Raw genomic sequence first — 13298 nt, 5'->3', positions numbered from 1 at the left:
AAGAGATCACCAGGAAGTCCTTATTCCTTTTCCAAAGATAGAAGCTCTAAGACATTGTCTGATACTAGACAAACACTCTTTTCTTTGAGTGATTACTAAGTTAATATGAAGGAAAATAACACCTTTCTTTACATAAACATGAAAGTAAAGGGCCTGATATGGTCATTAAAGTGAAAAGATCTCATGCAAGCTTAGCATCAAAGAAGAATCCCACCTTTTGCTCAACATTTCACTTAATATAAAATTCTTCTACATCCATTTAACTCCTTGTATTTTACTTAACATTGTGATCCACTTAAGAAATGTCTAAACCCTAGTGACAAAGCAATTCTTGTAACCCCCTTATCAATCTTTTAATCTACTTTAAAATGGCTTGTCAGTGGTGCATTCCATACTTTATCTTATAAATTCCATTACCACCATCCATTCCACTCTTAAATAATCATTCAATGTACCATGTGTGGAGTGTTTGCCTTGTTGTTTTATTTTAAAACAGCAAGCACTCTTTTACTGTATAAATATTTAAACACTCATTCAAGTGCCTGTATAATATTTCAATAAACCATACTAGAAAACTTAAAATTAGTACATTAAAAATCATCAACTAGTTCAAGAACTACATGAGAATAAATATTGCTTGTTGTATAATTAGTAAGTTACCAAACTGCATGCTTACATCTTGAATGCTACTGATAGGGATGGGATTAAACTGTGAATTGCTTTGGGGAATATTGCCATCTTAACAATATTATGTCTTCCAATTCCTGGACACAGGATATCTTTCTATTGATTCAAGTCTCCTTTAATTTCTTTTAGCAATGTTTTGTACTTTTCAAGGTACAAGTTTCTCATCTTTTTGGTTAAATTTATTCCATAGGTATTTCATTCTTTTGGATGCAACTATAAATGGAATTATTTGCTTAATTTCCTTTTCACATTTTTCAGTGCTGGTGCACTGAAACACAACTGAGTTTAGTGTGTTGATCTTATACCCTGAGATTTTGCTGATTTGTTTACTAGCTCTAGCAGATTTAGATGTTTTTGACAGACTCTCCCTAGGAAGCTGCTCCAGCTCAAGGGGACTGAAACAAAGGTATCTGTACTAGTCCCTCAGGGAATCACCTGACAGGTAAAAATGCAAAACCACAATTTTTGAGAATAAGGGCCACTGCTGAACTAGAAAACAGAGTATGGCAGCTATGTATGCAAAAATGTCACATTGCTTTCTTATTGAAATTTAGCAGCCTCCTTCTTCATTAAATACTCCCCTGGTTGCTATTTTTCCTTACGTTCCAGAGTTTTGAAAAAGTTGATCTGTTAGCTTTTGCCAGCTTAATGGTTGCTTCTATAGAGGCATCATCCTTGCTCCATCACTTTCTGTGATCACTGACTTGTTTTTAACAAATAGAATGTGGCAGAAGTAACAATATGTCACTCCTGAGACTTCATCATAAGAGGTATTGAGATTTCCTTTTTGTTCTCTCTTGGGTGGGTCATTCTGAGAGAAGTCAGCTGCCATGCTGTGAAGACTCTCAAGCAGTCCTACAGAGCATGCAAGGAACTGTGGCAGCTGGCCAACAGCCATATAATGAGCCATCGTGGAAGTGATTCCTCCAGCCCTCATCAAGCCTTCAGATGACTGCAGCTCTGACCACCATTTAGACTGCAACCTCACAAGAGACCCTGAGCATGAATCACCTGTCTAAGCCACTTCTGAAATACTGATTTACAGATACCATGAGATAAGTGTGTCTTGTTTTAAGCTGCTAACTTTTGGAGCGCGTGATATTGAAAGCTGAGATCCAAAAGAAAGGAAGGTAGCCATTCCATGAGTTCAGGCAAAGAGTGTTTCAAGCACAGGGATAGCACAAGCAAAGTCCCTGAGTAAGGAAAAGTCTTAGGCATGTTAAAAAATTAAAAATCTGAAAGGCTGGTATGGCTGGAGCTCAGTGAAGGAGAGGAAAATAGGGAAGAACAAGATCACCAAAGTGGAGACTGCAAAGATGGCCAACTAGAGACACAGGTTGTCTGATGGTCCTGGCAGAAGAGTAGAGGGTTGGACTGAGGACAGCGGAGAACAATTACTGCTCGGATGTGGACCACGGGGAGAGACAGCAGAGGAGTCCCAGGACCCCACCAAGAAGACCTGTGAAGGTGAGAGAAAGGAGGATAGAGAAGAGATGACCCGACCCAGACAAAATCCAGGGAGGCCCGGAGGTCAGTGAAAGGGTAAGGGGTGCTCCCCTCCCCCACCTGGGTGTCTCTGGCCAGCAGTGGGACAGAGAGCTCTCATCCTCCGGGGGAGTGCCACAAGGGACCAGAAAGCTGACATTCTTGCATTTGGACACCTCCCCCCTCCGTACCTCCTCCATTTCGTGGCATCCCAGAAAGTAACTGTGGCTCAAGCAGGCTTATAGCCACACCTCCCAACCCCGAGAAACTGGGAAAGTGCTCTACACTAGAGGAGTGTCTCTTGGTGACAGGGAGGAGTTCCCAGCCGAACCCACCTGGGAGAGCGGAGCTGCTGGCAGTACTGTGTAGTATTGCCTGCTGACGGCTTGGACAGTTGGGCAGGGCCTGGTGCACCCCAGACACAAGAGCAGTGCAGGGAGACCACAGCCTCTCTCTGTACCACAGCACCGCTAGAGTGCTCTGTGCTGCCCAGCTGGTGGGACAGCCACAGTCTGCCATCTTCCTGCCCACAGGCGTTTGGCAGAATCTCTCGCTGGCTGCTCAGACAGGCAGGTCGAACCTGGTGCCCCCAGGTGGCGAGAGCAGGAGGGGAGCCATAGGGGAGAGGTCGAGGTTCCAGGCTCCGGTGGCGAGAGAGCCCTCATGACCATATACAATGGGAGGGTATGGAGGGGCACAGGGGAGTGCGGGTCTGTGAGCACACCCTATCCCCCTAACTCCCACTGGAGAACTGTCACATTGGAGGGGGCTGTGGCACTCAGACTGAATTAGCTTAGCTCCCTGGCTTCTTCCATGGCAACCAAATGCCTCTGGAAGGCAGGCTAAACAGGAGCAGTGGCCCTTCTTACCACTCACTATAATAGGGAGTGCAGCTAGAGCCAAGAGACTCATGAGCAGCCACTTCTCCCTCAGTGGGAGCATGCCCCTGGGGGAGAACTCTGTGGACAGAGTGGCCTACTTCCCTCACCTTCAGATCTAGTGGTGGTCCAGAGATGCGCAACTGGAGATTCCTGCTACTCGCCAGCATCACATGGAGACTCATGCCAGCGGGTGAGACACACAAACTGTGGAGTAGCTCCAGAGCTGCTCTTAGGTGGAGAGGGAATGCGCATGGAGTGATCAGAGGGGAAAGTGCTGTGGAGTTTCAGGGAGTAAATAAGGAGGGCACATGCCCCACCCTGTAGAGAAACCAGGCCAGCGGTACTGACACAAAGACAGAGACAGAGATAGATGTATGAATCAAAACAGAGAACCCAGATATGAAACCATCCTCATATTGCCATGTGATCTTTGACAAAGGAGAAAAAACATACACTGGGGTAAAAAATCCCTATTGAGTAAATGGTGCTGGGAAAATTGGATAGTCACATGTAGAAGACTGAAACAGGATCCACACCTCTCACCACTCACAAAAATTAATTCACGATGGATAACAGACTTAAACCTAAAGCATGAAACTGTAAGAATTCTAGAAGAAAATGTTGGAGAAACTCTTCTAGGTATTGGCCTAGGGAAATAATTTGGAGTAGAACCCAAAAGCAATCAGCAACAACAAAAATAAATAAATGGGACCTGATCAAATTAAAAAGTTTCTGCACAGCGAAGGACACAATCAATACAGCAAATAGACAACCTACAGAATGGGAGAAAATTTGTGCATGCTATACATCCAATAAAGTGCTAATAACAAGAATCTACAAAGAACTCAAGGAAATCAGCAAGGAAAAAATCAAACAACACCTTTAAAAAGTGGGCAAAAGACATAAACAGAAGCTTTTCAAAAGAAGATAGACCAATGGCCAATAAACATATGAAAAAATGCTCAACATCTCTAATCATCAGGGAAATGCAAATCAAAACCACAATGAGATAGCGCCTAACTCCAGTGAGAATGGCTTTTATCAAAAACTCCCAAAACAACAGATGCTGGCGAGGATGTGAAGAGAAAGAAACACCTATACACTGTTGGTGGGACTGCAAACTAGTACAGCCTCTAAGGAAAGCAGTATGGAGATAACACAAAGAATTAAAAGTACACCTACCAGCCGGGCGTGGTGGCTCACGCCTGTAATCCTAGCACTCCGCGAGGCTGAGGCGGGTGGATCGCTTGACGTCAGGAGTTCGAGAAAAGCCTGAGTAAGAGCGAGACCCTACTAAAAATAGAAAGAAATTATCTGGCCAACTAAAAATATATATAGAAAAAATTAACCAGGCATGGTGGCACATGCCTGTAGTCCCAGCTACTCGGGAGGCTGAGGCAGGAGGATCCCTTAAGCCCAGGAGTTTGAGGTTGCTGTGAGCTAGGCTGACGCCACGGCACTCACTCTAGCCGGGCAACAGAGCGAGACTCTGTCTCAAAAAAGAAAAAAAAGTACACCTACCATTTGATCCAGCAATCCTAGTACTAGGTATATACCCAAACAGAAAAAAGACATTTTTATTAAAACAACAACAACAACAACAACAACAAAAACCACTTGCCCTCGAATATTTATAGCAGCACAATTCACAATTCCAAAGATGTGGAAACAACCCAAGTGCCCGAGTGGGTTAATAAAATGTGGTATATGTACACCATGGAGCACTACTCGGCCATAAAAAAGGAGATCTGGTATCTTTTATAAGAACATGGATGGAACTGCAGACTATTCTTCTAAGTCAAGCACCACAAGAATGAAAAAACAAACACCATATGTGCTCAATACTAAATTAGAACTAATCAATCAACACTTATGTGCACATATGGAAGTAAAACTCAATGGAAATCAAGTAGGTGGGAGGGGAAAGAAGGGGATGGATAAATTTACACCTGATGGGTACAATGCACACTACCTGGGTGAAGGGCACACTTACAACTTTGACTCAAACTGTACAAAAGCAAATTATATAACCAAAACGTGTATGCCCCCATAATATTCTGAAATAAGAAAAAAAGAGAGAGAGAAAGAGAGATCACCAAAGTGGCAGAAAGTAACTAAAGTGACTATAGCAAGATCTTAAAATCTAGTAAAAACCAGTAAGTTCTGGGGTAGTCAACAGTTCCCTATCCATCAAAACTGGAAACTAGTCTATAATTAAGTAGAGGAAGATAACAGTAAAGCAAAAATAACCACCTACCCATTAACAGCTAACTAAAGGTAGTTCACTAACCCAGCACTCGTTAGAAATATGCATAAGGCAAAGGGAAGGCAAATGGGTACCCTTATAGAGGAAGAAAAACTAGGTTTTTCTGAGAACACAACTTTATCAAAAATAGTCTAACCCTGATAAGTCAATGTTGTTTCTTTTTACAAGTACTAATAAATATTTTATTGAAAAATCAGCATGTAGTACTAGTGAAGGATCATGGAAGCATAAAAGTAAAATATTTAGTTTTGGCTCTTCACTAGCTTTGTGAACTGTGCCAAATCACTTCTCTCCTAACCTAATTTTATTCAAATGCTCAATGGGATAATAATAACAACATACAGGACCAATCTTTTAAAAAAAAATCAAATGAAATAATATATGATAAAGTGCCTTTGAAACTGAAACCACCCTTTATAAAATTATTAAAGGGTCACAAGGTGGGAACTGTGGTAGGGGAAATTTAAATATAACCAGACATTGTCCCCTAGCTTGCTTTCCTATAATTGCTTACTACTCAAGAGTCATATAGCTGCTGGTCATAAAAGATTCTTAGCTTCCACATTGCTCCCATAGAAAACATCAGCCTTGTTAAACCTAATTCTAGTTTTTGAGATATCTTCCAAGCCCTGCATTCTGATGGCACAGCTGACCCACCCAGTGGCCTATACCAAGGAACTGACTCAAGTGGTCTTGTGACTCCCAGCCAAGAACTCACTCAGCAAAGGAGACAATTTCTACACCCATCTGGTTCCACCCTCAACTCAGCCAGTTAGCAGACACAATTGCCTAGGCTTTTGCCTGCCAAACTATCTTCAAAAAGCCCTTTCTCCCAAATTCTCTGGGAGACAGATTTGAGAACCTCTTCCTTTCTCCTTGCTTGGCACCTGCAATATTAAACTCTTTTCTCCGCTGTATCCCCTGCTGTCTCAGTGTAATGGCTTCCTTGAGCACCGTGCAATGAACCTCATATGGATGTAATGAAACCACAAAAACCAACTACAAGAATCTGACATTTACAAACATTAATTGGAGAGAAATCAGAAACTAAATGTATCTATCATCACACAGGAACCAAGGGTGGGAACTATAAAATCCCCTGAAAGCAAGAGCCAAGGTCTTTACATCTCCCATATCACTTATTTAATCACAAACTTACGAAAAAATACCTTTTGAGGACATGGCTAAAATTCTGAATGGTGACTTCATTAGTGAAAGATTTTACATTTAGAATATAAGCTTAAAGCATCTGTCACACTAGGCAATCCATGATTGCCAAAAAAATAACTCATGTAGCTGCATATCTAAAGAAAATAATTGTAAGTCAGGTCTGCAAAGATACACATTTCTCCCTGTCCTAGACTACCACATGACACAAGGATTAATAATTAGTACAAAGAATAAAAATATTTCAAAAGAATTCCCAATTTAATAACCAGTCTCTGAAATTAAAACTGAATAAACATCTTGAATTTGGGCAATTTTATGCATATCTTCTAGAACTTTCTTTCCTTTTTGTTTTTGAGACAAGGTCTTGCTCTGTCACCCAGACTGGAGCATAGTGGCACAATCATGGCTCCCAGCAGCCTCAGATTCCTAGGCTCAAGTGGTCCTCCTAAGTAGGATCACTTGGGAGGATAAATAAATAAATATTTTAAAAATAAATAATTATCAAAATAAATAATGCTATTTATATTGAATTTAAATTAGCAAAATAATGCTATTTGTATAAACTATAAGATAAAAAAATTTCAAAGGGAAAATATAAATGATGCTATCAAAGACATTTTTAATCAGTAAAATAATATCTATGTGTTCAGATTTTATAATGATTTGAATACCAAGGGGTATTTATCTCTATCTTTATCTATAAAAAAAAGATTATTTGAAACATAAGGCAAAAAATAATTAGCAAAGGATAAAACCATGAGATACTACAAAATGTGGTACATAAATACAATTATTTTGTTGTTATTAAAATACAGTGACACATCAATATAAAGTAAATGGAACAAACTAGTTGAAAATGCTAGGTCCTTATATGTCCCTTTTGCTTTCTCTGGTAACCCCTGTTCTACTGTGATACTCTTTATTTATAGCATAGTTGGTAACAAGTTAAAAGACAGTTCCAGGCCAGGCATGGTGGCTCACACCTGTAATCCCAGCACTTTGGGAGGCTTGGGTGGGAGGGTCACTTGAGCCTAGGAGTTTGTGACCAGCCTGGGCAACAAAGCAAGACCCTGTTTCTTAAAAAAAAAAAAAAAAAAAAAATTAGCTGGGCATGGTGGCAACTACCTGTAGTCCCAGCTATTTGGGAGGATCACTTGAGGCTAGGAGTTCAAGGTTGCAGTGATCTATGATTGTGCCACTACACTCCAGTCTGGGGTAAAGAGCAAGACCCTGTTTCAAAAGCAAAAAAAGAAAAAGAAAGTTAGTTCCACAAGATATGACACAAGATTGCCCAAATTCAAGATATTTATTCAACAAACTCAGAGTTAGCGTCAACTAGTTACTAGGTACTGTGCAAGCCTAACAAACATATTAATATTATATTCCACTAATCACTAATTCTTAAGACATCAGCAAAGGATAGTAAACATTCAATGCAAACAAAATATATTTTGAGATTTAATGAAGAAACACATTTTACTGTGAAATAAAACAGTAAGTGGTACTGATATATTTAAAGAAACAAAAACAAAATTAAAGAAAAATGACTCAGAAAAAAATCAACTTTTTAAAGATAATTACAGACCGAATTTTCTTCCTCCTCTTCCAATTCTCGCTGCTGTTCTTCATGTCTTTTAGCTTTGATTTCCATAGCTTCTGTAATCAGGTCTCTTAATATTGATACAGGTTTTGCATTCTTGATAAAAGGATGCTGGAAAAGTAAAATTCAATGGTACACATTCAAAGGATTTTTCAGGATTATAGCTAACAAATATTAAAACATGTAAACATTAACCAGGATCACAGGCTTCAATGATTGTTTCCTCATCTAGAATTAAATGTATTGGTTAAGGAAAGAATATTTCAGCAGCTTTAGAAATAAAGATTTTGCTTCTGGATGTACTTGTTTTTTCAAAAATATAAAGCACACACACAAAAATGCAACCCTGTTAATAAAACTACATTATCCTTAAAGATATAATTGTCCAAAGGAAGTGTACACTAAATAGTAAAAAAGATAATAAATTTTAAGAAACAGGTTGGTGATTACATTACATAAAAAAATAAACATGTTGGTACTGATTTAAAGAATTTAATTAATCTTAATAAGCTGATAACTAAAATCAGTGGTAAAAAGGAGGACACACATACTGCTACTTCTTTTACATGTTTTCTACTTTATTGTGTCATGAATAATTTAATCTTTTTCAATGAAGACAGAAAAATATTTTTCAGTAAATAAATTTTGCATTTCTATACTATATATAAAATAACTTGTTGCTTCTTTTTTAATATCATTATAATCTAGCTAAAATAGCTGCGTTCTCTACAATTCTGATAAGCAGAAGGGAAATTATCAGAATAGATCTGGGTTTTTAATTGCTTTATTACTGAGAGAGAGGAGCATGAGAGAAAGTAGACGGAGAGGTTATAAGTATAATTTGGGAGAGATAACCTTATCTGGGGGAAGAAATCCAGCTTCAAAATACAATTTTCATAATTATATATCAGTAGATAGTGTCAGGTAAAAGCCACCCGAATTATTTCAATAAATGTAAATAGAACACAAAAATATCCTTAAAGACAAAAAACATTTAGTGTTAAGGAAGAAATTATAGACATTGGGACGAGGCTTTAAAATAGTAAATATACCATTTAGAAAAACTGAGTGAGATTTTTGCCAAATACGGAATACTAAGACTGATTGTAAAGAACCAGTAAATTCTTCTGTAATAGTTATAGATTAATCACCATATCTGTGGTGAGACTAATTAACATACTGTAGTGGAAACTCCTGGTCATATACCAAAACAAAGTTTTGGCTGGACCTACAGCTGCCCAGCTATTAATAGATCCTACATTTCTCAACTTCCCTTTTAGCTGGTTGTGACTATGTGAGGAAGTTCTCACCAGTGGAACCTGAGTGGAAGTGTTCTGTTCTGCTTTCTAGTCTGGGCTGTAAAGCATTGACTAACTATTCTATGATCTCTTCACTTTGTGCTAAGCTGGAAAATAGACGTACTTGCAATGCAACTTCAAACAATTATAAAGACAAAGACAGTGTCCTAGAGGATGGTGGAGTAACAAGAAGGAAGGAATCCCTGTTCTTCTCTGAAATTTTTTGACAAACACTAGTAGAAAGGTTACATACACACACACACACACACACATTCCTGAAGATATGTTCTTTGGGAAATAAAAGACAAACACGTATTTTAAAAAGTATAATATGACAGAGAAGTTATATTGATGGTTTAGCGTACAGCCTATATGATTAAGAGATACAAAAATAGGAGAAGGGGTAAGGTAATCACAGATGCCTCATACAGAAGAAACAGATCATTCATTTTAGGAAGGAGAAACAGTATGAACAATATGAACAAAGACACAAAAATAGGGGATGTATGCTAGAACACAGTAAAAACATCTGCCTAGCCAAAGTAGAAACACCATTTAGAGACATGGTGTTCTGAGTTTCGATACAGATAACAGTAAGGCAAGAAGGGTAAATGCTTAGGGTGAGAAACCTCAATTTTGTCTGAGAGCCATTTTAAATTACATAAGAGAATAACGTAAGGAAAGAATGTCTTTGATAGAATAGTCTTGAGTAGAGTTTACAAATAATAGAGTGGGGAAAAACTGTTATAATATAGGTATGAATTATTAAGAACAAGATTTAAAAAAAAACAGTTGCCAAAAATAGAGAGGAAACAGTAACTCTGATGGAAGAATAAGAAGGATTTAGTGACTGATTTTACATGAACAGAAATGCAAGAAAACCAACAACTTGGAACCAGTAGAATTACTTTTCTTTATATAGAAATTTCAAATTGTATTATACTTTGTCTTCTCAGGGAAAATTATAAGCCACCCCTCCAAGATACCGTTATTTTTAAGAAATGCCAAACTACACACCTGATTCATGTAGTCTACCGCAACCTTGCTTTTATGCAATTCATTGTGAATCGACTACAGTGTTATGCTACCATTAGTCTATAGAGCTTAATGCTCTTAATCTCCAAAACTTGGTATTTCATTTGTACTCACGCTTTCTCTACATAACTACTATAGATATGATTTTGACCAAGAAAGAGGAACTGGCTAATAAAGTTAAAAGGGCACCCAAAGTACAAGACCATATTATTTGACCACTCTTTATAGGAAGAAGTTTTATCAGACATAGTGCCAGATTTTTATTAATAAGTACAGATGGTCATGACTTATAATTGGGTTATATCCTGATAAACCCATAAATTTAAAATAACGTAAGTTGAAAATGCATTAAAATACACCTAACCTACTGAATGTCAAATTTTTAAACATGCTCAGAACCCTTTCATTAGCCTAGACACAGATGGGTGTTTTGTAGAAGACATGATGGGATGCAAAAACACGTAACACAATATCCAAAAAATGCTGGCAAACAGTATACTGTAGAGGATGGTTTATTTACCCTCATGATCCCAGGGCTGACTGGGAGTTGTGGCTCCCTGCCACTGCCCAGCATCACAAGAGTATCATACCGCAAGTCACTTGCCCGAGAAAAGATCAAAATTCAAACTTTGAAGGATAGTTTCTACTGAACGCATGTCACTTTTGCACCATTGTAAAAAATCCTAAGTTGAACAATTATAAATCAAGAACCACATGTATATTTTTAAAAGCTTTTTAAAAAAAGTAGTAGGTGGTAAAAATTAAAACTGCAAACAACATAAAGAATAATGCAGACAAAACAAGATGGCAAAAGTAAAACATGACAATTGTGATAAAAATGATATTAGCATATAATTATATACCAATGTAAATAAAGGATTAAATTTCCACTTATTAAATATAATTTTAGTTGAGTACTAAAAGACACAGGTTCACTTAGTTAATAAGATACATTTTAACTACATGCTTTCTATATGAGAGATATAAAATAAACTGAACTTATGTTTCTACATAAGGCATACTTAAAAGAATGGGTTAAAAGTTAAAGACAGGCAATGAAATATTTAAACATAAAAAGATATGAATAACATGATCAAAAAACAAAAATGAAAGGAGAAAGCAGTAAATGAGGAGTCATTTAATACTGATAAAGGATATAATATAAAAAATACAGTTATAAACTTGATATATTAACATAGCATTGTATGTAATGAAAACTATAGAGACATAAGAAGAGGTCAATATAAATAAGACATGGGAGATTTTAATATTCCTTTTTTAGCCACTGAGAAATAATATAGGCAAAAGATAAATGAAGATAAAAGTCATCTGAATAACATGATTGATTTAACAGAAATATCAACCTTTATACCCAATAAACAGAAACCACATCTTTTTGTTGAATGCTTTAAAAAGGATCTGATACCAGCATAAGAATAGAAAGAACAACAAAAGAGAATAAAATGTCCAGAAACAGAATATAATATATACAAAGGAAACTGGCATATTATAAAGATAGCATTTTCAATCAGTGAGGAAAAAATCACCCAAACTGGTGCTGAGATAACTGCCTACCTTTGGGGTGTTGGGAAGGTTAACCTAGATCCTTACCACAGAAACACCAAAATAAATTCCAGATGGATTAAGGTATTAAATGTTTAAAAAGAAAAAATGGAAATACGAAAGAACTAGAGGGTAATATAGGAGAATATTTATATATATGATCCAATGCAATAAAATGAAAGAAAAAAAAGGACAATTTGAATACATACAACTTAAAAATGAATGAATGGCAAAAAATACAAACTAAAAAATACATTTATAACATTTATGTCAGACAAGATGCTGATTATATGAAGAGTTTTTTTTAAAAACTGTTGGAGCTTTAAAACACACTGTTGGAGGAGAATCAAAGGCAGCCTAGTGGAGGGTCAGTATTACAACAAGAAAAAGATGAACATACCAAATTCTAAAAGGCAATAAAATTTCACTATTTCTAAATGTATCTACAGAAAAATTAAACTAAAAAAGGGTGAGGATTCTTAATCCACTTAAAATAATAAAAAGAAACACCCCAATAAATTGATCACATTATTTACCATGTATTTTAAAAATTAAGACTGCTTGAAAAGTTTATGCTTTTAAAATTTGAAATATTTCCTCTTAAATTTTGTTCCTATTCTGAATTATCAATTTCTGAACTGACAAAGTTCAAATTAATTATTTATACAAAAAGCTTCAGAAAATATGAGAATATAAAGTGAACTAAAGAAGGGATTTCTGCTTCTGGACAACCATATTTTCCCCTATACATCTCCATTAAAGTATAGCTAAAACCCTGGACATTATACATAAAACAAGCATAATAAGATTCTGAACCGTGGAAAGAAGGCAACGGACCGGCTAGAGGCAGTGGGACCAGAGGAAAGACACAGCTGTGAGTTCCATAAGTTTTCCTTTTACCTGATTTATCCCAAATTGGGTATTAGAGAAGCCAGCAACTCAGAAACAGCAATGGGCACAAACTAAAAAAATCTGCTCTCTCAAGCAAAACGACCAGGAAATGGACAGCCTAACAAGACAGAACACTTTAGATAGTAACCATTCTACTCCAGCCAAACACTACAGAAAAAACCATGGCTCACCCCCACCAGCAAAGGTTAAGTGGGGAACCTAGACTTTCAGGTCTGACCCTCCACTAGGCTGCCTCTGACCCCACTCCAATAGGGAAGTTGTGGGGTCCCTTAATGGAGTGGGCTTCCTTATTGGAGTGGGGTCAGGGGCAGCCTAGTATAGGGTCAGACCATTCACCATTGCCTAGCTATCATGAGGCCACCCCCACAGTACCAGCAGAGGCCACTGGGGGGATCCTAAAC

The 13298-nt window shown here is 37.4% G+C and overlaps 1 protein-coding gene across 3 annotated transcripts in view; it reads right to left on the bottom strand.

Moving 5' to 3' along the window:
• Nucleotides 1–13298, bottom strand: part of STK3 (serine/threonine kinase 3) — a 277013-nt gene that overhangs the window by 110476 nt on the left and 153239 nt on the right. For all 3 annotated transcript variants that reach the window (XM_045560703.1, XM_045560704.1, XM_045560705.1), the window contains exon 8: nucleotides 8075–8200. In XM_045560703.1, coding sequence (XP_045416659.1) covers nucleotides 8075–8200 — 126 coding nt within the window. The remainder of the gene's footprint in view (nucleotides 1–8074; nucleotides 8201–13298) is intronic.

This window comes from Lemur catta, chromosome 9 (genome assembly GCF_020740605.2).
Source record: "Lemur catta isolate mLemCat1 chromosome 9, mLemCat1.pri, whole genome shotgun sequence".
NCBI lineage: Eukaryota > Metazoa > Chordata > Mammalia > Primates > Lemuridae > Lemur > Lemur catta.
Note: the sequence above shows the minus strand (reverse complement) of the source record. Positions and strands in the feature narration are given on the sequence as shown.